Consider the following 24,772-nt stretch of genomic DNA (forward strand, 5'->3'; position numbering starts at 1 on the left):
TAGTGAAGATCTGGATCTGGATAAGAGATTTTAAAAAAGTGATTGTTCACAGGTGAGAGAGAGAGAGAGAGAGAGAGAGAGAGAGAGAGAGAGAGAGAGAGACCACCTTTAGAGGCCATTTTTCCCCACAGAACAGGGGTTGGCCTTTTTTGGACACCGTGGTCCCCATTTTGAAGCAATGTTTTATGGCCGGATGCCCTTCCTGCCGAACAACCCTGTTAGTCGCCTCTTGGGACACACAGGGAATTACCAGTGAATTGGTACTCAATTTGCCGACCTCGGAAGGATGACAGGCAGGTGAGAGATAGGGCTAAAAACGATATGTCTCAAACAGCTGTGGATGGGTTATGACAACACCTGGTGGATGAGGTGGGAACGTGACAAGAACAAGCCGATTGTCGTCGTTTCCAATGCAGCCTTTGGCTGCTGGTTGCGCTGCTGATGCAGTGGCCCTGTTACCAGTAAGATGGTATTCTTATTTTGCCGATCATGGAAAGATGACAGGCTGAGTCAACCCACCTGAAATTATTTCAATGACACGACAGAGGTCAAACTCAAGACCCTAAAGTCTTAAGTCCTCAACCTCCGCCAGTACTTTAAGCGTTAAGCCAACACCAGGCTTACAAGCCGATTAGATTTCGGACAAGATATGGATGTAGATCCAGCCTATGAGTGGGACACAAAATGTAGACCGTTCAACCTGGTGGAGTCGTGCGCTATAATCGAGTGCCGTTCTTCTTTATATATGAAAATCAATGCATGAAAAATTAACTGAAAAGGTTCATGAATTGTGCACAATTTTTTTTGAAATTAATTGACTTTATATATTTTACCATTTACCTCTCGAGCTTGATGGTACAAACTAGACGCATCGAGTCCATTCTGTTTTGACACGTGTTGCCGTTACCACATAATCGTTTTTATTTCTCAGTTCGCAGGTGTTCAGCTTGACGTCCAGAGGCACGGTGCTGCTCAAAAGCAACACCCATGCATCAAATGTCCATCTCTTGTTTTTCCACGCATTCTCGCGATGACACCCAGCGGTTCACGATAACTTCCTTGAAACATAAAGGAAAGTGGAAACAGTAGAAAATTTGGACAGAATAATTATCGAATCTATATGTATTTATACATAAATATATATAAATATCTATATATAAATCGTCTATATATAAATCTATATATAAATATCGAAAATTTAAATATAAAAAAAGATAGACATCACCTAATGTCTTCATCTTGTTTAGTTCTACATGTACAATATTGACTTGCATGGTTACATGTACAATATATTATTGTCTTATATATTTAGTTCCATATGTACAATATCAAACCTCCATCAACATACAAGAATAAGCCGGGAGATAATTTTATGCAAAAGAATGAAAGCGTTGTCAAATTATCAAACCTGCACATTAAGTTTCTTCAGACATTCAGGCGACTTGAGCTGCTCGCTGGTGAGGTCTTGTGGGCACACGACGAAACAGAACAGCAACTCCTAAAGAAAGAGGGAGAGGATGACTTCATGTGTTTGTATTTATTTAATACATTTTGCATCCTCCAATCAAAGACGGGGACGACCGTGAAAGACTTGGCTAAAGGTGGTGGAAGAAGAAATGCGGGCAAGGGGGTCAACAAGGAGAGATGCAGAAAATAGGGCGAAATGGAGAAGAAGAAATGCGGGCAAGGGGGTTAACAAGGAGAGATGCAGAAAATAGGGCAAAATGGAGAAGAAGAAATGCGGGCAAGGGGGTTAACAAGGAGAGATGCAGAAAATAGGGCAAAATGGAGAAGAAGAAATGCGGGCAAGGGGGTTAACAAGGAGAGATGCAGAAAATAGGGCAAAATGGAGAAGAAGAAATGCAGGCAAGGGGGTTAACAAGGAGCGATGCAGAAAATAGGGCAAAATGGAGAAGAAGAAATGCGGGCAAGGGGGTTAACAAGGAGAGATGCAGAAAATAGGGCAAAATGGAGAAGAAGAAATGTGGGCAAGGGGGTTAACAAGCAGAGATGCAGAAAATAGGGCAAAATGGAGAAGAAGAAATGCAGGCAAGGGGGTTAACAAGGAGAGATGCAGAAAATAGGGCAAAATGGAGAAGAAGAAATGCAGGCAAGGGGGTTAACAAGGAGAGATGCAGAAAATAGGGCGAAATGGAGAAGAAGAAATGTGGGCAAGGGGGTCAACAAGGAGAGATGCAGAAAATAGGACAAAATGGAGAAGAAGAAATGTGGGCAAGGGGGTCAACAAGGAGAGATGCAGAAAATAGGACAAAATGGAGAAGAAGAAATGCGGGCAAGGGGGTCAACAAGGAGAGATGCAGAAAATAGGGCGAAATGGAGAAGAAGAAATGTGGGCAAGGGGGTCAACAAGGAGAGATGCAGAAAATAGGACAAAATGGAGAAGAAGAAATGCGGGCAAGGGGGTTAACAAGGAGAGATGCAGAAAATAGGACAAAATGGAGAAGAAGAAATGCGGGCAAGGGGGTCAACAAGGAGAGATGCAGAAAATAGGGCAAAATGGAGAAGAAGAAATGCAGGCAAGGGGGTTAACAAGGAGAGATGCAGAAAATAGGGCAAAATGGAGAAGAAGAAATGCGGGCAAGGGGGTTAACAAGGAGAGATGCAGAAAATAGGGCAAAATGGAGAAGAAGAAATGCGGGCAAGGGGGTTAACAAGGAGAGATGCAGAAAATAGGGCAAAATGGAGAAGAAGAAATGCAGGCAAGGGGGTTAACAAGGAGAGATGCAGAAAATAGGGCAAAATGGAGAAGAAGAAATGCGGGCAAGGGGGTTAACAAGGAGAGATGCAGAAAATAGGGCAAAATGGAGAAGAAGAAATGTGGGCAAGGGGGTTAACAAGCAGAGATGCAGAAAATAGGGCAAAATGGAGAAGAAGAAATGCAGGCAAGGGGGTTAACAAGGAGAGATGCAGAAAATAGGGCAAAATGGAGAAGAAGAAATGCGGGCAAGGGGGTTAACAAGGAGAGATGCAGAAAATAGGGCAAAATGGAGAAGAAGAAATGCAGGCAAGGGGGTTAACAAGGAGAGATGCAGAAAATAGGGCAAAATGGAGAAGAAGAAATGCGGGCAAGGGGGTTAACAAGGAGAGATGCAGAAAATAGGGCAAAATGGAGAAGAAGAAATGCAGGCAAGGGGGTTAACAAGGAGAGATGCAGAAAACAGGGCAAAATGGAGAAGAAGAAATGCGGGCAAGGGGGTTAACAAGGAGAGATGCAGAAAATAGGGCAAAATGGAGAAGAAGAAATGCGGGCAAGGGGGTTAACAAGGAGAGATGCAGAAAATAGGGCAAAATGGAGAAGAAGAAATGCGGGCAAGGGGGTTAACAAGGAGAGATGCAGAAAATAGGGCAAAATGGAGAAGAAGAAATGCGGGCAAGGGGGTTAACAAGGAGAGATGCAGAAAATAGGGCAAAATGGAGAAGAAGAAATGCAGGCAAGGGGGTTAACAAGGAGAGATGCAGAAAATAGGGCAAAATGGAGAAGAAGAAATGCAGGCAAGGGGGTTAACAAGGAGAGATGCAGAAAATAGGGCGAAATGGAGAAGAAGAAATGTGGGCAAGGGGGTCAACAAGGAGAGATGCAGAAAATAGGACAAAATGGAGAAGAAGAAATGTGGGCAAGGGGGTCAACAAGGAGAGATGCAGAAAATAGGACAAAATGGAGAAGAAGAAATGCGGGCAAGGGGGTTAACAAGGAGAGATGCAGAAAATAGGACAAAATGGAGAAGAAGAAATGCAGGCAAGGGGGTCAACAAGGAGAGATGCAGAAAATAGGGCAAAATGGAGAAGAAGAAATGCAGGCAAGGGGGTTAACAAGGAGAGATGCAGAAAATAGGGCAAAATGGAGAAGAAGAAATGCGGGCAAGGGGGTTAACAAGGAGAGATGCAGAAAATAGGGCAAAATGGAGAAGAAGAAATGCGGGCAAGGGGGTTAACAAGGAGAGATGCAGAAAATAGGGCAAAATGGAGAAGAAGAAATGCGGGCAAGGGGGTTAACAAGGAGAGATGCAGAAAATAGGGCAAAATGGAGAAGAAGAAATGCAGGCAAGGGGGTTAACAAGGAGAGATGCAGAAAATAGGGCAAAATGGAGAAGAAGAAATGCAGGCAAGGGGGTTAACAAGGAGAGATGCAGAAAATAGGACAAAATGGAGAAGAAGAAATGTGGGCAAGGGGGTCAACAAGGAGAGATGCAGAAAATAGGACAAAATGGAGAAGAAGAAATGTGGGCAAGGGGGTTAACAAGGAGAGATGCAGAAAATAGGACAAAATGGAGAAGAAGAAATGCGGGCAAGGGGGTCAACAAGGAGAGATGCAGAAAATAGGGCAAAATGGAGAAGAAGAAATGCAGGCAAGGGGGTTAACAAGGAGAGATGCAGAAAATAGGACAAAATGGAGAAGAAGAAATGCGGGCAAGGGGGTCAACAAGGAGAGATGCAGAAAATAGGGCAAAATGGAGAAGAAGAAATGCGTGCAAGGGGGTTAACAAGGAGAGATGCAGAAAATAGGGCAAAATGGAGAAGAAGAAATGCAGGCAAGGGGGTTAACAAGGAGAGATGCAGAAAATAGGGCAAAATGGAGAAGAAGAAATGCAGGCAAGGGGGTTAACAAGGAGAGATGCAGAAAATAGGGCAAAATGGAGAAGAAGAAATGCAGGCAAGGGGGTTAACAAGGAGAGATGCAGAAAATAGGGCAAAATGGAGAAGAAGAAATGCGGGCAAGGGGGTTAACAAGGAGAGATGCAGAAAATAGGGCAAAATGGAGAAGAAGAAATGCAGGCAAGGGGGTTAACAAGGAGAGATGCAGAAAATAGGGAAAAAATGGAGAAGAAGAAATGCAGGCAAGGGGGTTAACAAGGAGAGATGCAGAAAATAGGGTAAAATGGAGAAGAAGAAATGTGGGCAAGGGGGATAACAAGGAGAGATGCAGAAAATAGGGCGAAATGGAGGAGAAGAAATGCAGGCAAGGGGGTTAACAAGGAGAGATGCAGAAAATAGGGCGAAATTGAGGAGAAGAAATGCAGGCGAGGGGGTTAACAAGGAGAGATGCAGAAAATAGGGCGAAATGGAGAAGAAGAAATGTGGGCAAGGCGGTTAACAAGGAGAGATGCAGAAAATAGGGCAAAATGGAGAAGAAGAAATGCGGACAAGGGGGTTAACAAGGAGAGATGCAGAAAATAGGGCGAAATGGAGAAGAAGAAATGCGGGCAAGGGGGTTAACAAGGAGAGATGCAGAAAATAGGGCAAAATGGAGAAGAAGAAATGCGGGCAAGGGGGTTAACCAGGAGAGATGCAGAAAATAGGGCAAAATGGAGAAGAAGAAATGCAGGCAAGGGGGTTAACAAGGAGAGATGCAGAAAATAGGGAAAAAATGGAGAAGAAGAAATGCAGGCAAGGGGGTTAACAAGGAGAGATGCAGAAAATAGGGTAAAATGGAGAAGAAGAAATGTGGGCAAGGGGGATAACAAGGAGAGATGCAGAAAATAGGGCGAAATGGAGGAGAAGAAATGCAGGCAAGGGGGTTAACAAGGAGAGATGCAGAAAATAGGGCGAAATGGAGGAGAAGAAATGCAGGCGAGGGGGTTAACAAGGAGAGGTGCAGAAAATAGGGCAAAATGGAGAAGAAGAAATGCGGGCAGGGGGGTTAACAAGGAGAGATGCAGAAAATAGGGCGAAATGGAGAAGAAGAAATGTGGGCAAGGCGGTTAACAAGGAGAGATGCAGAAAATAGGGCAAAATGGAGAAGAAGAAATGCGGGCAAGGGGGTTAACAAGGAGAGATGCAGAAAATAGGGCAAAATGGAGAAGAAGAAATGCGGGCAAGGGGGTTAACAAGGAGAGATGCAGAAAATAGGGCAAAATGGAGAAGAAGAAATGCGGGCAAGGGGGTTAACAAGGAGAGATGCAGAAAATAGGGCAAAATGGAGAAGAAGAAATGCAGGCAAGGGGGTTAACAAGGAGAGATGCAGAAAATAGGGCAAAATGGAGAAGAAGAAATGCAGGCAAGGGGGTTAACAAGGAGAGATGCAGAAAATAGGGCGAAATGGAGAAGAAGAAATGTGGGCAAGGGGGTCAACAAGGAGAGATGCAGAAAATAGGACAAAATGGAGAAGAAGAAATGTGGGCAAGGGGGTCAACAAGGAGAGATGCAGAAAATAGGACAAAATGGAGAAGAAGAAATGCGGGCAAGGGGGTTAACAAGGAGAGATGCAGAAAATAGGACAAAATGGAGAAGAAGAAATGCAGGCAAGGGGGTCAACAAGGAGAGATACAGAAAATAGGGCAAAATGGAGAAGAAGAAATGCAGGCAAGGGGGTTAACAAGGAGAGATGCAGAAAATAGGGCAAAATGGAGAAGAAGAAATGCGGGCAAGGGGGTTAACAAGGAGAGATGCAGAAAATAGGGCAAAATGGAGAAGAAGAAATGCGGGCAAGGGGGTTAACAAGGAGAGATGCAGAAAATAGGGCAAAATGGAGAAGAAGAAATGCGGGCAAGGGGGTTAACAAGGAGAGATGCAGAAAATAGGGCAAAATGGAGAAGAAGAAATGCAGGCAAGGGGGTTAACAAGGAGAGATGCAGAAAATAGGGCAAAATGGAGAAGAAGAAATGCAGGCAAGGGGGTTAACAAGGAGAGATGCAGAAAATAGGACAAAATGGAGAAGAAGAAATGTGGGCAAGGGGGTCAACAAGGAGAGATGCAGAAAATAGGGTAAAATGGAGAAGGAGAAATGTGGGCAAGGGGGTTAACAAGGAGAGATGCAGAAAATAGGGAAAAAATGGAGAAGACGAAATGCAGGCAAGGGGGTTAACAAGGAGAGATGCAGAAAATAGGGTAAAATGGAGAAGAAGAAATGTGGGCAAGGGGGTTAACAAGGAGAGATGCAGAAAATAGGGCGAAATGGAGGAGAAGAAATGCAGGCAAGGGGGTTAACAAGGAGAGATGCAGAAAATAGGGCAAAATGGAGAAGAAGAAATGCGGGCAAGGGGGTTAACAAGGAGAGATGCAGAAAATAGAGCGAAATGGAGAAGAAGAAATGCGGGCAAGGGGGTCAACAAGGAGAGATGCAGAAAATAGGGCAAAATGGAGAAGAAGAAATGTGGGCAAGGGGGTTAAACAAGGAGAGATGCAGAAAATAGGGAAAAAATTGAGAAGAAGAAATGCGGGCAAGGGAGTCAACAAGGAGAGATGCAGAAAATAGGGAAAAAATGGAGAAGAAGAAATGCGGGCAAGGGGGTTAACAAGGAGAGATGCAGAAAATAGGGCAAAATGGAGAAAAAGAAATGCGGGCAAGGGGGTCAACAAGGAGAGATGCAGAAAATAGGGCAAAATGGAGAAGAAGAAATGCGGGCAAGGGGGTCAACAAGGAGAGATGCAGAAAATAGGGCAAAATGGAGAAGAAGAAATGCGGGCAAGGGGGTCAACAAGGAGAGATGCAGAAAATAGGGCAAAATGGAGAAGAAGAAATGCAGGCAAGGGGGTTAACAAGGAGAGATGCAGAAAATAGGGCGAAATGGAGAAGAAGAAATGCGGGCAAGGGGGTTAACAAGGAGAGATGCAGAAAATAGGGCAAAATGGAGAAGAAGAAATGCGGGCAAGGGGGTTAACAAGGAGAGATGCAGAAAATAGGGCAAAATGGAGAAGAAGAAATGTGGGCAAGGGGGTTAACAAGGAGAGATGCAGAAAATAGGGCAAAATGGAGAAGAAGAAATGCAGGCAAGGGGGTTAACAAGGAGAGATGCAGAAAATAGGGCAAAATGGAGAAGAAGAAATGTGGGCAAGGGGGTCAACAAGGAGAGATGCAGAAAATAGGACAACATGGAGAAGAAGAAATGCGGGCAAGGGGGTTAACAAGGAGAGATGCAGAAAATAGGACAAAATGGAGAAGAAGAAATGCGGGCAAGGGGGTCAACAAGGAGAGATGCAGAAAATAGGACAAAATGGAGAAGAAGAAATGCGGGCAAGGGGGTCAACAAGGAGAGATGCAGAAAATAGGGCAAAATGGAGAAGAAGAAATGCGGGCAAGGGGGTTAACAAGGAGAGATGCAGAAAATAGGGCAAAATGGAGAAGAAGAAATGCGGGCAAGGGGGTTAACAAGGAGAGATGCAGAAAATAGGGCAAAATGGAGAAGAAGAAATGCGGGCAAGGGGGTTAACAAGGAGAGATGCAGAAAATAGGGCAAAATGGAGAAGAAGAAATGCAGGCAAGGGGGTTAACAAGGAGAGATGCAGAAAATAGGGCAAAATGGAGAAGAAGAAATGCAGGCAAGGGGGTTAACAAGGAGAGATGCAGAAAATAGGACAAAATGGAGAAGAAGAAATGTGGGCAAGGGGGTCAACAAGGAGAGATGCAGAAAATAGGGTAAAATGGAGAAGGAGAAATGTGGGCAAGGGGGTTAACAAGGAGAGATGCAGAAAATAGGGAAAAAATGGAGAAGACGAAATGCAGGCAAGGGGGTTAACAAGGAGAGATGCAGAAAATAGGGTAAAATGGAGAAGAAGAAATGTGGGCAAGGGGGTTAACAAGGAGAGATGCAGAAAATAGGGCGAAATGGAGGAGAAGAAATGCAGGCAAGGGGGTTAACAAGGAGAGATGCAGAAAATAGGGCAAAATGGAGAAGAAGAAATGCGGGCAAGGGGGTTAACAAGGAGAGATGCAGAAAATAGAGCGAAATGGAGAAGAAGAAATGCGGGCAAGGGGGTCAACAAGGAGAGATGCAGAAAATAGGGCAAAATGGAGAAGAAGAAATGTGGGCAAGGGGGTTAAACAAGGAGAGATGCAGAAAATAGGGAAAAAATTGAGAAGAAGAAATGCGGGCAAGGGAGTCAACAAGGAGAGATGCAGAAAATAGGGAAAAAATGGAGAAGAAGAAATGCGGGCAAGGGGGTTAACAAGGAGAGATGCAGAAAATAGGGCAAAATGGAGAAAAAGAAATGCGGGCAAGGGGGTCAACAAGGAGAGATGCAGAAAATAGGGCAAAATGGAGAAGAAGAAATGCGGGCAAGGGGGTCAACAAGGAGAGATGCAGAAAATAGGGCAAAATGGAGAAGAAGAAATGCGGGCAAGGGGGTCAACAAGGAGAGATGCAGAAAATAGGGCAAAATGGAGAAGAAGAAATGCAGGCAAGGGGGTTAACAAGGAGAGATGCAGAAAATAGGGCGAAATGGAGAAGAAGAAATGCGGGCAAGGGGGTTAACAAGGAGAGATGCAGAAAATAGGGCAAAATGGAGAAGAAGAAATGCGGGCAAGGGGGTTAACAAGGAGAGATGCAGAAAATAGGGCAAAATGGAGAAGAAGAAATGTGGGCAAGGGGGTTAACAAGGAGAGATGCAGAAAATAGGGCAAAATGGAGAAGAAGAAATGCAGGCAAGGGGGTTAACAAGGAGAGATGCAGAAAATAGGGCAAAATGGAGAAGAAGAAATGTGGGCAAGGGGGTCAACAAGGAGAGATGCAGAAAATAGGACAACATGGAGAAGAAGAAATGCGGGCAAGGGGGTTAACAAGGAGAGATGCAGAAAATAGGACAAAATGGAGAAGAAGAAATGCGGGCAAGGGGGTCAACAAGGAGAGATGCAGAAAATAGGACAAAATGGAGAAGAAGAAATGCGGGCAAGGGGGTCAACAAGGAGAGATGCAGAAAATAGGGCAAAATGGAGAAGAAGAAATGCGTGCAAGGGGGTTAACAAGGAGAGATGCAGAAAATAGGGCAAAATGGAGAAGAAGAAATGTGGGCAAGGGGGTTAACAAGGAGAGATGCAGAAAATAGGGCAAAATGGAGAAGAAGAAATGCGGGCAAGGGGGTCAACAAGGAGCGATGCAGAAAATAGGGCAAAATGGAGAAGAAGAAATGCGGGCAAGGGGGTAAACAAGGAGAGATGCAGAAAATAGGGCAAAATGGAGAAGAAGAAATGCAGGCAAGGGGGTTAACAAGGAGAGATGCAGAAAATAGGGCAAAATGGAGAAAAAGAAATGCGGGCAAGGGGGTTAACAAGGAGAGATGCAGAAAATAGGGCAAAATGGAGAAGAAGAAATGCAGGCAAGGGGGTCAACAAGGAGAGATGCAGAAAATAGGACAAAATGGAGAAGAAGAAATGCAGGCAAGGGGGTTAACAAGGAGAGATGCAGAAAATAGGGCAAAATGGAGAAGAAGAAATGTGGGCAAGGGGGTTAACAAGGAGAGATGCAGAAAATAGGACAAAATGGAGAAGAAGAAATGCAGGCAAGGGGGTAAACAAGGAGAGATGCAGAAAATAGGGCAAAATGGAGAAGAAGAAATGCAGGCAAGGGGGTCTACAAGGAGAGATGCAGAAAATAGGGCGAAATGGAGAAGAAGAAATGCAGGCAAGGGGGTCAACAAGGAGAGATGCAGAAAATAGGACAAAATGGAGAAGAAGAAATGCAGGCAAGGGGGTTAACAAGGAGAGATGCAGAAAATAGGGCAAAATGGAGAAGAAGAAATGCAGGCAAGGGGGTAAACAAGGAGAGATGCAGAAAATAGGGCAAAATGGAGAAGAAGAAATGCGGGCAAGGGGGTTAACAAGGAGAGATGCAGAAAATAGGACAAAATGGAGAAGAAGAAATGCAGGCAAGGGGGTAAACAAGGAGAGATGCAGAAAATAGGGCAAAATGGAGAAGAAGAAATGCGGGCAAGGGGGTTAACAAGGAGAGATGCAGAAAATAGGGCAAAATGGAGAAGAAGAAATGCGGGCAAGGGGGTTAACAAGGAGAGATGCAGAAAATAGGGCAAAATGGAGAAGAAGAAATGCAGGCAAGGGGGTCAACAAGGAGAGATGCAGAAAATAGGACAAAATGGAGAAGAAGAAATGCAGGCAAGGGGGTCAACAAGGAGAGATGCAGAAAATAGGGCAAAATGGAGAAGAAGAAATGCAGGTAAGGGGGTTAACAAGGAGAGATGCAGAAAATAGGGCAAAATGGAGAAGAAGAAATGCAGGCAAGGGGGTTAACAAGGAGAGATGCAGAAAATAGGGCAAAATGGAGAAGAAGAAATGCAGGCAAGGGGGTTAACAAGGAGAGATGCAGAAAATAGGGCAAAATGGAGAAGAAGAAATGCAGGCAAGGGGGTCAACAAGGAGAGATGCAGAAAATAGGACAAAATGGAGAAGAAGAAATGCAGGTAAGGGGGTTAACAAGGAGAGATGCAGAAAATAGGGCAAAATGGAGAAGAAGAAATGCAGGCAAGGGGGTTAACAAGGAGAGATGCAGAAAATAGGGCAAAATGGAGAAGAAGAAATGCGGGCAAGGGGGTTAACAAGGAGAGATGCAGAAAATAGGGCAAAATGGAGAAGAAGAAATGCGGGCAGGGGGGTTAACAAGGAGAGATGCAGAAAATAGGGCGAAATGGAGAAGAAGAAATGTGGGCAAGGCGGTTAACAAGGAGAGATGCAGAAAATAGGGCAAAATGGAGAAGAAGAAATGCGGGCAAGGGGGTTAACAAGGAGAGATGCAGAAAATAGGGCAAAATGGAGAAGAAGAAATGCAGGCAAGGGGGTTAACAAGGAGAGATGCAGAAAATAGGGAAAAAATGGAGAAGAAGAAATGCAGGCAAGGGGGTTAACAAGGAGAGATGCAGAAAATAGGGTAAAATGGAGAAGAAGAAATGTGGGCAAGGGGGATAACAAGGAGAGATGCAGAAAATAGGGCGAAATGGAGGAGAAGAAATGCAGGCAAGGGGGTTAACAAGGAGAGATGCAGAAAATAGGGCGAAATGGAGGAGAAGAAATGCAGGCGAGGGGGTTAACAAGGAGAGGTGCAGAAAATAGGGCAAAATGGAGAAGAAGAAATGCGGGCAGGGGGGTTAACAAGGAGAGATGCAGAAAATAGGGCGAAATGGAGAAGAAGAAATGTGGGCAAGGCGGTTAACAAGGAGAGATGCAGAAAATAGGGCAAAATGGAGAAGAAGAAATGCGGACAAGGGGGTTAACAAGGAGAGATGCAGAAAATAGGGCGAAATGGAGAAGAAGAAATGCGGGCAAGGGGGTTAACAAGGAGAGATGCAGAAAATAGGGCAAAATGGAGAAGAAGAAATGCGGGCAAGGGGGTTAACAAGGAGAGATGCAGAAAATAGGGCAAAATGGAGAAGAAGAAATGCAGGCAAGGGGGTTAACAAGGAGAGATAGGGCAAAATGGAGCAGAAGAAATGCGGGCAAGGGGGTTAACAAGGAGAGATGCAGAAAATAGGGTAAAATGGAGAAGAAGAAATGTGGGCAAGGGGGTTAACAAGGAGAGATGCAGAAAATAGGGAAAAAATGGAGAAGACGAAATGCAGGCAAGGGGGTTAACAAGGAGAGATGCAGAAAATAGGGTAAAATGGAGAAGAAGAAATGTGGGCAAGGGGGTTAACAAGGAGAGATGCAGAAAATAGGGCGAAATGGAGGAGAAGAAATGCAGGCAAGGGGGTTAACAAGGAGAGATGCAGAAAATAGGGCAAAATGGAGAAGAAGAAATGCGGGCAAGGGGGTTAACAAGGAGAGATGCAGAAAATAGAGCGAAATGGAGAAGAAGAAATGCGGGCAAGGGGGTCAACAAGGAGAGATGCAGAAAATAGGGCAAAATGGAGAAGAAGAAATGTGGGCAAGGGGGTTAAACAAGGAGAGATGCAGAAAATAGGGAAAAAATTGAGAAGAAGAAATGCGGGCAAGGGAGTCAACAAGGAGAGATGCAGAAAATAGGGAAAAAATGGAGAAGAAGAAATGCGGGCAAGGGGGTTAACAAGGAGAGATGCAGAAAATAGGGCAAAATGGAGAAAAAGAAATGCGGGCAAGGGGGTCAACAAGGAGAGATGCAGAAAATAGGGCAAAATGGAGAAGAAGAAATGCGGGCAAGGGGGTCAACAAGGAGAGATGCAGAAAATAGGGCAAAATGGAGAAGAAGAAATGCGGGCAAGGGGGTCAACAAGGAGAGATGCAGAAAATAGGGCAAAATGGAGAAGAAGAAATGCAGGCAAGGGGGTTAACAAGGAGAGATGCAGAAAATAGGGCGAAATGGAGAAGAAGAAATGCGGGCAAGGGGGTTAACAAGGAGAGATGCAGAAAATAGGGCAAAATGGAGAAGAAGAAATGCGGGCAAGGGGGTTAACAAGGAGAGATGCAGAAAATAGGGCAAAATGGAGAAGAAGAAATGTGGGCAAGGGGGTTAACAAGGAGAGATGCAGAAAATAGGGCAAAATGGAGAAGAAGAAATGCAGGCAAGGGGGTTAACAAGGAGAGATGCAGAAAATAGGGCAAAATGGAGAAGAAGAAATGTGGGCAAGGGGGTCAACAAGGAGGGATGCAGAAAATAGGACAACATGGAGAAGAAGAAATGCGGGCAAGGGGGTTAACAAGGAGAGATGCAGAAAATAGGACAAAATGGAGAAGAAGAAATGCGGGCAAGGGGGTCAACAAGGAGAGATGCAGAAAATAGGACAAAATGGAGAAGAAGAAATGCGGGCAAGGGGGTCAACAAGGAGAGATGCAGAAAATAGGGCAAAATGGAGAAGAAGAAATGCGTGCAAGGGGGTTAACAAGGAGAGATGCAGAAAATAGGGCAAAATGGAGAAGAAGAAATGTGGGCAAGGGGGTTAACAAGGAGAGATGCAGAAAATAGGGCAAAATGGAGAAGAAGAAATGCGGGCAAGGGGGTCAACAAGGAGAGATGCAGAAAATAGGGCAAAATGGAGAAGAAGAAATGCGGGCAAGGGGGTAAACAAGGAGAGATGCAGAAAATAGGGCAAAATGGAGAAGAAGAAATGCAGGCAAGGGGGTTAACAAGGAGAGATGCAGAAAATAGGGCAAAATGGAGAAAAAGAAATGCGGGCAAGGGGGTTAACAAGGAGAGATGCAGAAAATAGGGCAAAATGGAGAAGAAGAAATGCAGGCAAGGGGGTCAACAAGGAGAGATGCAGAAAATAGGACAAAATGGAGAAGAAGAAATGCAGGCAAGGGGGTTAACAAGGAGAGATGCAGAAAATAGGGCAAAATGGAGAAGAAGAAATGCGGGCAAGGGGGTTAACAAGGAGAGATGCAGAAAATAGGACAAAATGGAGAAGAAGAAATGCAGGCAAGGGGGTAAACAAGGAGAGATGCAGAAAATAGGGCAAAATGGAGAAGAAGAAATGCAGGCAAGGGGGTCTACAAGGAGAGATGCAGAAAATAGGGCGAAATGGAGAAGAAGAAATGCAGGCAAGGGGGTCAACAAGGAGAGATGCAGAAAATAGGACAAAATGGAGAAGAAGAAATGCAGGCAAGGGGGTCAACAAGGAGAGATGCAGAAAATAGGACAAAATGGAGAAGAAGAAATGCAGGCAAGGGGGTAAACAAGGAGAGATGCAGAAAATAGGGCAAAATGGAGAAGAAGAAATGCGGGCAAGGGGGTTAACAAGGAGAGATGCAGAAAATAGGGCAAAATGGAGAAGAAGAAATGCGGGCAAGGGGGTTAACAAGGAGAGATGCAGAAAATAGGGCAAAATGGAGAAGAAGAAATGCAGGCAAGGGGGTCAACAAGGAGAGATGCAGAAAATAGGACAAAATGGAGAAGAAGAAATGCAGGCAAGGGGGTCAACAAGGAGAGATGCAGAAAATAGGGCAAAATGGAGAAGAAGAAATGCAGGTAAGGGGGTTAACAAGGAGAGATGCAGAAAATAGGGCAAAATGGAGAAGAAGAAATGCAGGCAAGGGGGTTAACAAGGAGAGATGCAGAAAATAGGGCAAAATGGAGAAGAAGAAATGCAGGCAAGGGGGTTAACAAGGAGAGATGCAGAAAATAGGGCAAAATGGAGAAGAAGAAATGCAGGCAAGGGGGTCAACAAGGAGAGATGCAGAAAATAGGACAAAATGGAGAAGAAGAAATGCAGGTAAGGGGGTTAACAAGGAGAGATGCAGAAAATAGGGCAAAATGGAGAAGAAGAAATGCAGGCAAGGGGGTTAACAAGGAGAGATGCAGAAAATAGGGCAAAATGGAGAAGAAGAAATGCGGGCAAGGGGGTTAACAAGGAGAGATGCAGAAAATAGGACAAAATGGAGAAGAAGAAATGCGGGCAAGGGGGTCAACAAGGAGAGATGCAGAAAATAGGGCAAAATGGAGAAGAAGAAATGTGGGCAAGGGGGTCAACAAGGAGAGATGCAGAAAATAGGACAAAATGGAGAAGAAATGCGGGCAAGGGGGTTAACAAGGAGAGATGCAGAAAATAGGGAAAAAATGGAGAAGAAGAAATGCAGGCAAGGGGGTTAACAAGGAGAGATGCAGAAAATAGGACAAAATGGAGAAGAAATGCGGGCAAGGGGGTTAACAAGGAGAGATGCAGAAAATAGGGAAAAAATGGAGAAGAAGAAATGCAGGCAAGGGGGTTAACAAGGAGAGATGCAGAAAATAGGGAAAAAATGGAGAAGAAGAAATGCAGGCAAGGGGGTTAACAAGGAGAGATGCAGAAAATAGGGAAAAAATGGAGAAGAAGAAATGCAGGCAAGGGGGTCAACAAGGAGAGATGGAGAAAATAGGACAAAATGGAGAAGAAGAAATGCGGGCAAGGGGGTCAACAAGGAGAGATGCAGAAAATAGGGCAAAATGGAGAAGAAGAAATGCGGGCAAGGGGGTTAACAAGGAGAGATGCAGAAAATAGGACAAAATGGAGAAGAAGAAATGCGGGCAAGGGGGTCAACAAGGAGAGATGCAGAAAATAGGGCAAAATGGAGAAGAAGAAATGTGGGCAAGGGGGTCAACAAGGAGAGATGCAGAAAATAGGACAAAATGGAGAAGAAATGCGGGCAAGGGGGTTAACAAGGAGAGATGCAGAAAATAGGGAAAAAATGGAGAAGAAGAAATGCAGGCAAGGGGGTTAACAAGGAGAGATGCAGAAAATAGGACAAAATGGAGAAGAAATGCGGGCAAGGGGGTTAACAAGGAGAGATGCAGAAAATAGGGAAAAAATGGAGAAGAAGAAATGCAGGCAAGGGGGTTAACAAGGAGAGATGCAGAAAATAGGGCAAAATGGAGAAGAAGAAATGTGGGCAAGGGGGTTAACAAGGAGAGATGCAGAAAATAGGGAAAAAATGGAGAAGAAGAAATGCAGGCAAGGGGGTTAACAAGGAGAGATGCAGAAAATAGGGTAAAATGGAGAAGAAGAAGTGTGGGCAAGGGGGTTAACAAGGAGAGATGCAGAAAATAGGGCGAAATGGAGGAGAAGAAATGCAGGCAAGGGGGTTAACAAGGAGAGATGCAGAAAATAGGGCAAAATGGAGAAGAAGAAATGCGGGCAAGGGGGTTAACAAGGAGAGATGCAGAAAATAGGGCGAAATGGAGAAGAAGAAATGCGGGCTAGGGGGTCAACAAGGAGAGATGCAGCAAATAGGGCAAAATGGAGAAGAAGAAATGTGGGCAAGGGGGTTAACAAGGAGAGATGCAGAAAATAGGGAAAAAATTGAGAAGAAGAAATGCGGGCAAGGGGGTCAACAAGGAGAGATGCAGCAAATAGGGAAAAAATGGAGAAGAAGAAATGCGGGCAAGGGGGTTAACAAGGAGAGATGCAGAAAATAGGGCAAAATGGAGAAGAAATGCGGGCAAGGGGGTTAACAAGGAGAGATGCAGAAAATAGGGCAAAATGGAGAAGAAGAAATGTGGGCAAGGGGGTTAACAAGGAGAGATGCAGAAAATAGGGAAAAAATGGAGAAGACGAAATGCAGGCAAGGGGGTTAACAAGGAGAGATGCAGAAAATAGGGTAAAATGGAGAAGAAGAAATGTGGGCAAGGGGGTTAACAAGGAGAGATGCAGAAAATAGGGCGAAATGGAGGAGAAGAAATGCAGGCAAGGGGGTTAACAAGGAGAGATGCAGAAAATAGGGCAAAATGGAGAAGACGAAATGCAGGCAAGGGGGTTAACAAGGAGAGATGCAGAAAATAGGGTAAAATGGAGAAGAAGAAATGTGGGCAAGGCGGTTAACAAGGAGAGATGCAGAAAATAGGGCAAAATGGAGAAGAAGAAATGCGGACAAGGGGGTTAACAAGGAGAGATGCAGAAAATAGGGCGAAATGGAGAAGAAGAAATGCGGGCAAGGGGGTTAACAAGGAGAGATGCAGAAAATAGGGCAAAATGGAGAAGAAGAAATGCGGGCAAGGGGGTTAACAAGGAGAGATGCAGAAAATAGGGCAAAATGGAGAAGAAGAAATGCAGGCAAGGGGGTTAACAAGGAGAGATAGGGCAAAATGGAGCAGAAGAAATGCGGGCAAGGGGGTTAACAAGGAGAGATGCAGAAAATAGGGTAAAATGGAGAAGAAGAAATGTGGGCAAGGGGGTTAACAAGGAGAGATGCAGAAAATAGGGAAAAAATGGAGAAGACGAAATGCAGGCAAGGGGGTTAACAAGGAGAGATGCAGAAAATAGGGTAAAATGGAGAAGAAGAAATGTGGGCAAGGGGGTTAACAAGGAGAGATGCAGAAAATAGGGCGAAATGGAGGAGAAGAAATGCAGGCAAGGGGGTTAACAAGGAGAGATGCAGAAAATAGGGCAAAATGGAGAAGAAGAAATGCGGGCAAGGGGGTTAACAAGGAGAGATGCAGAAAATAGAGCGAAATGGAGAAGAAGAAATGCGGGCAAGGGGGTCAACAAGGAGAGATGCAGAAAATAGGGCAAAATGGAGAAGAAGAAATGTGGGCAAGGGGGTTAAACAAGGAGAGATGCAGAAAATAGGGAAAAAATTGAGAAGAAGAAATGCGGGCAAGGGAGTCAACAAGGAGAGATGCAGAAAATAGGGAAAAAATGGAGAAGAAGAAATGCGGGCAAGGGGGTTAACAAGGAGAGATGCAGAAAATAGGGCAAAATGGAGAAAAAGAAATGCGGGCAAGGGGGTCAACAAGGAGAGATGCAGAAAATAGGGCAAAATGGAGAAGAAGAAATGCGGGCAAGGGGGTCAACAAGGAGAGATGCAGAAAATAGGGCAAAATGGAGAAGAAGAAATGCGGGCAAGGGGGTCAACAAGGAGAGATGCAGAAAATAGGGCAAAATGGAGAAGAAGAAATGCAGGCAAGGGGGTTAACAAGGAGAGATGCAGAAAATAGGGCGAAATGGAGAAGAAGAAATGCGGGCAAGGGGGTTAACAAGGAGAGATGCAGAAAATAGGGCAAAATGGAGAAGAAGAAATGCGGGCAAGGGGGTTAACAAGGAGAGATGCAGAAAATAGGGCAAAATGGAGAAGAAGAAATGCGGGCAAGGGGGTTAACAAGGAGAGATGCAGAAAATAGGGCAAAATGGAGAAGAAGAAATGTGGGCAAGGGGGTCAACAAGGAGAGATGCAGAAAATAGGACAACATGGAGAAGAAGAAATGCGGGCAAGGGGGTTAACAAGGAGAGATGCAGAAAATAGGACAAAATGGAGAAGAAGAAATGCGGGCAAGGGGGTCAACAAGGAGAGATGCAGAAAATAGGACAAAATGGAGAAGAAGAAATGCAGGCAAAGGGGTCAACAAGGAGAGATGCAGAAAATAGGGCAAAATGGAGAAGAAGAAATGCGTGCAAGGGGGTTAACAAGGAGAGATGCAGAAAATAGGGCAAAATGGAGAAGAAGAAATGTGGGCAAGGGGGTTAACAAGGAGAGATGCAGAAAATAGGGCAAAATGGAGAAGAAGAAATGCGGGCAAGGGGGTCAACAAGGAGAGATGCAGAAAATAGGGCAAAATGGAGAAGAAGAAATGCGGGCAAGGGGGTAAACAAGGAGAGATGCAGAAAATAGGGCAAAATGGAGAAGAAGAAATGCAGGCAAGGGGGTTAACAAGGAGAGATGCAGAAAATAGGGCAAAATGGAGAAAAAGAAATGCGGGCAAGGGGGTTAACAAGGAGAGATGCAGAAAATAGGGCAAAATGGAGAAGAAGAAATGCAGGCAAGGGGGTCAACAAGGAGAGATGCAGAAAATAGGTCAAAATGGAGAAGAAGAAATGCAGGCAAGGGGGTTAACAAGGAGAGATGCAGAAAATAGGGCAAAATGGAGAAGAAGAAATGTGGGCAAGGGGGTTAACAAGGAGAGATGCAGAAAATAGGACAAAATGGAGAAGAAGAAATGCAGGCAAGGGGGTAAACAAGGAGAGATGCAGAAAATAGGGCAAAATGGAGAGGAAGAAATACAGGCAAGGGGGTCTACAAGGAGAGATGCAGAAAATAGGGCGAAATGGAGAAGAAGAAATGCAGGCAAGGGGGTCAACAAGGAGCGATGCAGAAAATAGGACAAAATGGAGAAGAAGAAATGCAGGCAAGGGGGTCAACAAGGAGAGATGCAGAAAATAGGACAAAATGGAGAAGAAGAAATGCAGGCAAGGGGGTAAACAAGGAGAGATGCAGAAAATAGGGCAAAATGGAGAAGAAGAAATGCGGGCAAGGGGGTTAACAAGGAGAGATGCAGAAAATAGGGCAAAATGGAGAAGAAGAAATGCGGGCAAGGGGGTTAACAAGGAGAGATGCAGAAAATAGGGCAAAATGGAGAAGAAGAAATGCAGGCAAGGGGGTCAACAAGGAGAGATGCAGAAAATAGGACAAAATGGAGAAGAAGAAATGCAGGCAAGGGGGTCAACAAGGAGAGATGCAGAAAATAGGGCAAAATGGAGAAGAAGAAATGCAGGTAAGGGGGTTAACAAGGAGAGATGCAGAAAATAGGGCAAAATGGAGAAGAAGAAATGCAGGCAAGGGGGTTAACAAGGAGAGATGCAGAAAATAGGGCAAAATGGAGAAGAAGAAATGCAGGCAAGGGGGTTAACAAGGAGAGATGCAGAAAATAGGGCAAAATGGAGAAGAAGAAATGCAGGCAAGGGGGTCAACAAGGAGAGATGCAGAAAATAGGACAAAATGGAGAAGAAGAAATGCAGGTAAGGGGGTTAACAAGGAGAGATGCAGAAAATAGGGCAAAATGGAGAAGAAGAAATGCAGGCAAGGGGGTTAACAAGGAGAGATGCAGAAAATAGGGCAAAATGGAGAAGAAGAAATGCGGGCAAGGGGGTTAACAAGGAGAGATGCAGAAAATAGGACAAAATGGAGAAGAAGAAATGCGGGCAAGGGGGTCAACAAGGAGAGATGGAGAAAATAGGGCAAAATGGAGAAGAAGAAATGTGGGCAAGGGGGTCAACAAGGAGAGATGCAGAAAATAGGACAAAATGGAGAAGAAATGCGGGCAAGGGGGTTAACAAGGAGAGATGCAGAAAATAGGGAAAAAATGGAGAAGAAGAAATGCAGGCAAGGGGGTTAACAAGGAGAGATGCAGAAAATAGGACAAAATGGAGAAGAAATGCGGGCAAGGGGGTTAACAAGGAGAGATGCAGAAAATAGGGAAAAAATGGAGAAGAAGAAATGCAGGCAAGGGGGTTAACAAGGAGAGATGCAGAAAATAGGGAAAAAATGGAGAAGAAGAAATGCAGGCAAGGGGGTTAACAAGGAGAGATGCAGAAAATAGGGAAAAAATGGAGAAGAAGAAATGCAGGCAAGGGGGTCAACAAGGAGAGATGGAGAAAATAGGACAAAATGGAGAAGAAGAAATGCGGGCAAGGGGGTCAACAAGGAGAGATGCAGAAAATAGGGCAAAATGGAGAAGAAGAAATGCGGGCAAGGGGGTTAACAAGGAGAGATGCAGAAAATAGGACAAAATGGAGAAGAAGAAATGCGGGCAAGGGGGTCAACAAGGAGAGATGCAGAAAATAGGGCAAAATGGAGAAGAAGAAATGTGGGCAAGGGGGTCAACAAGGAGAGATGCAGAAAATAGGACAAAATGGAGAAGAAATGCGGGCAAGGGGGTTAACAAGGAGAGATGCAGAAAATAGGGAAAAAATGGAGAAGAAGAAATGCAGGCAAGGGGGTTAACAAGGAGAGATGCAGAAAATAGGACAAAATGGAGAAGAAATGCAGGCAAGGGGGTTAACAAGGAGAGATGCAGAAAATAGGGAAAAAAATGGAGAAGAAGAAATGCAGGCAAGGGGGTTAACAAGGAGAGATGCAGAAAATAGGGCAAAATGGAGAAGAAGAAATGTGGGCAAGGGGGTTAACAAGGAGAGATGCAGAAAATAGGGAAAAAATGGAGAAGAAGAAATGCAGGCAAGGGGGTTAACAAGGAGAGATGCAGAAAATAGGGTAAAATGGAGAAGAAGAAATGTGGGCAAGGGGGTTAACAAGGAGAGATGCAGAAAATAGGGCGAAATGGAGGAGAAGAAATGCAGGCAAGGGGGTTAACAAGGAGAGATGCAGAAAATAGGGCAAAATGGAGAAGAAGAAATGCGGGCAAGGGGGTTAACAAGGAGAGATGCAGAAAATAGGGCGAAATGGAGAAGAAGAAATGCGGGCTAGGGGGTCAACAAGGAGAGATGCAGCAAATAGGGCAAAATGGAGAAGAAGAAATGTGGGCAAGGGGGTTAACAAGGAGAGATGCAGAAAATAGGGAAAAAATTGAGAAGAAGAAATGCGGGCAAGGGGGTCAACAAGGAGAGATGCAGCAAATAGGGAAAAAATGGAGAAGAAGAAATGCGGGCAAGGGGGTTAACAAGGAGAGATGCAGAAAATAGGGCAAAATGGAGAAGAAGAAATGCGGGCAAGGGGGTTAACAAGGAGAGATGCAGAAAATAGGGCAAAATGGAGAAGAAGAAATGTGGGCAAGGGGGTTAACAAGGAGAGATGCAGAAAATAGGGAAAAAATGGAGAAGACGAAATGCAGGCAAGGGGGTTAACAAGGAGAGATGCAGAAAATAGGGTAAAATGGAGAAGAAGAAATGTGGGCAAGGGGGTTAACAAGGAGAGATGCAGAAAATAGGGCGAAATGGAGGAGAAGAAATGCAGGCAAGGGGGTTAACAAGGAGAGATGCAGAAAATAGGGCAAAATGGAGAAGAAGAAATGCGGGCAAGGGGGTTAACAAGGAGAGATGCAGAAAATAGAGCGAAATGGAGAAGAAGAAATGCGGGCAAGGGGGTCAACAAGGAGAGATGCAGAAAATAGGGCAAAATGGAGAAGAAGAAATGTGGGCAAGGGGGTTAAACAAGGAGAGATGCAGAAAATAGGGAAAAAATTGAGAAGAAGAAATGCGGGCAAGGGAGTCAACAAGGAGAGATGCAGAAAATAGGGAAAAAATGGAGAAGAAGAAATGCGGGCAAGGGGGTTAACAAGGAGAGATGCAGAAAATAGGGCAAAATGGAGAAAAAGAAATGCGGGCAAGGGGGTCAACAAGGAGAGATGCAGAAAATAGGGCAAAATGGAGAAGAAGAAATGCGGGCAAGGGGGTCAACAAGGAGAGATGCAGAAAATAGGGCAAAATGGAGAAGAAGAAATGCGGGCAAGGGGGTCAACAAGGCGAGATGCAGAAAATAGGGCAAAATGGAGAAGAAGAAATGCAGGCAAGGGGGTTAACAAGGAGAGATGCAGAAAATAGGGCGAAATGGAGAAGAAGAAATGCAGGCAAGGGGGTCAACAAGGAGAGATGCAGAAAATAGGGCAAAATGGAGAAGAAGAAATGCAGGTAAGGGGGTTAACAAGGAGAGATGCAGAAAATAGGGCAAAATGGAGAAGAAGAAATGCAGGCAAGGGGGTTAACAAGGAGAGATGCAGAAAATAGGGCAAAATGGAGAAGAAGAAATGCAGGCAAGGGGGTTAACAAGGAGAGATGCAGAAAATAGGGCAAAATGGAGAAGAAGAAATGCAGGCAAGGGGGTCAACAAGGAGAGATGCAGAAAATAGGACAAAATGGAGAAGAAGAAATGCAGGTAAGGGGGTTAACAAGGAGAGATGCAGAAAATAGGGCAAAATGGAGAAGAAGAAATGCAGGCAAGGGGGTTAACAAGGAGAGATGCAGAAAATAGGGCAAAATGGAGAAGAAGAAATGCGGGCAAGGGGGTTAACAAGGAGAGATGCAGAAAATAGGACAAAATGGAGAAGAAGAAATGCGGGCAAGGGGGTCAACAAGGAGAGATGCAGAAAATAGGGCAAAATGGAGAAGAAGAAATGTGGGCAAGGGGGTCAACAAGGAGAGATGCAGAAAATAGGACAAAATGGAGAAGAAATGCGGGCAAGGGGGTTAACAAGGAGAGATGCAGAAAATAGGGAAAAAATGGAGAAGAAGAAATGCAGGCAAGGGGGTTAACAAGGAGAGATGCAGAAAATAGGACAAAATGGAGAAGAAATGCGGGCAAGGGGGTTAACAAGGAGAGATGCAGAAAATAGGGAAAAAATGGAGAAGAAGAAATGCAGGCAAGGGGGTTAACAAGGAGAGATGCAGAAAATAGGGGAAAAATGGAGAAGAAGAAATGCAGGCAAGGGGGTTAACAAGGAGAGATGCAGAAAATAGGGAAAAAATGGAGAAGAAGAAATGCAGGCAAGGGGGTCAACAAGGAGAGATGGAGAAAATAGGACAAAATGGAGAAGAAGAAATGCGGGCAAGGGGGTCAACAAGGAGAGATGCAGAAAATAGGGCAAAATGGAGAAGAAGAAATGCGGGCAAGGGGGTTAACAAGGAGAGATGCAGAAAATAGGACAAAATGGAGAAGAAGAAATGCGGGCAAGGGGGTCAACAAGGAGAGATGCAGAAAATAGGGCAAAATGGAGAAGAAGAAATGTGGGCAAGGGGGTCAACAAGGAGAGATGCAGAAAATAGGACAAAATGGAGAAGAAATGCGGGCAAGGGGGTTAACAAGGAGAGATGCAGAAAATAGGGAAAAAATGGAGAAGAAGAAATGCAGGCAAGGGGGTTAACAAGGAGAGATGCAGAAAATAGGACAAAATGGAGAAGAAATGCGGGCAAGGGGGTTAACAAGGAGAGATGCAGAAAATAGGGAAAAAATGGAGAAGAAGAAATGCAGGCAAGGGGGTTAACAAGGAGAGATGCAGAAAATAGGGCAAAATGGAGAAGAAGAAATGTGGGCAAGGGGGTTAACAAGGAGAGATGCAGAAAATAGGGAAAAAATGGAGAAGAAGAAATGCAGGCAAGGGGGTTAACAAGGAGAGATGCAGAAAATAGGGTAAAATGGAGAAGAAGAAGTGTGGGCAAGGGGGTTAACAAGGAGAGATGCAGAAAATAGGGCGAAATGGAGGAGAAGAAATGCAGGCAAGGGGGTTAACAAGGAGAGATGCAGAAAATAGGGCAAAATGGAGAAGAAGAAATGCGGGCAAGGGGGTTAACAAGGAGAGATGCAGAAAATAGGGCGAAATGGAGAAGAAGAAATGCGGGCTAGGGGGTCAACAAGGAGAGATGCAGCAAATAGGGCAAAATGGAGAAGAAGAAATGTGGGCAAGGGGGTTAACAAGGAGAGATGCAGAAAATAGGGAAAAAATTGAGAAGAAGAAATGCGGGCAAGGGGGTCAACAAGGAGAGATGCAGCAAATAGGGAAAAAATGGAGAAGAAGAAATGCGGGCAAGGGGGTTAACAAGGAGAGATGCAGAAAATAGGGCAAAATGGAGAAGAAATGCGGGCAAGGGGGTTAACAAGGAGAGATGCAGAAAATAGGGCAAAATGGAGAAGAAGAAATGTGGGCAAGGGGGTTAACAAGGAGAGATGCAGAAAATAGGGAAAAAATGGAGAAGACGAAATGCAGGCAAGGGGGTTAACAAGGAGAGATGCAGAAAATAGGGTAAAATGGAGAAGAAGAAATGTGGGCAAGGGGGTTAACAAGGAGAGATGCAGAAAATAGGGCGAAATGGAGGAGAAGAAATGCAGGCAAGGGGGTTAACAAGGAGAGATGCAGAAAATAGGGCAAAATGGAGAAGACGAAATGCAGGCAAGGGGGTTAACAAGGAGAGATGCAGAAAATAGGGT

At 44.7% G+C, this 24,772-nt stretch overlaps 1 protein-coding gene across 6 annotated transcripts in view; it reads right to left on the reverse strand.

Moving 5' to 3' along the window:
* Positions 1-722: 722 nt before the first annotated feature.
* Positions 723-24,772, reverse strand: part of TSEN2 (tRNA splicing endonuclease subunit 2) — an 841,321-nt gene continuing 817,271 nt past the window's right edge. For all 6 annotated transcript variants that reach the window (XM_078776848.1, XM_078776850.1, XM_068114197.2 and 3 more), the window contains exons 11-12: positions 1,409-1,498; positions 723-1,058 (exon numbers count right to left, since the gene is read on the reverse strand). In XM_078776848.1, the coding sequence (XP_078632974.1) occupies positions 993-1,058; positions 1,409-1,498 (156 nt within the window). In that variant the 3' untranslated portion in view covers positions 723-992. The remainder of the gene's footprint in view (positions 1,059-1,408; positions 1,499-24,772) is intronic.

This window comes from Myxine glutinosa, chromosome 4, assembly GCF_964187855.1.
Source record: "Myxine glutinosa chromosome 4, kmMyxGlut1.1, whole genome shotgun sequence".
NCBI lineage: Eukaryota > Metazoa > Chordata > Myxini > Myxiniformes > Myxinidae > Myxine > Myxine glutinosa.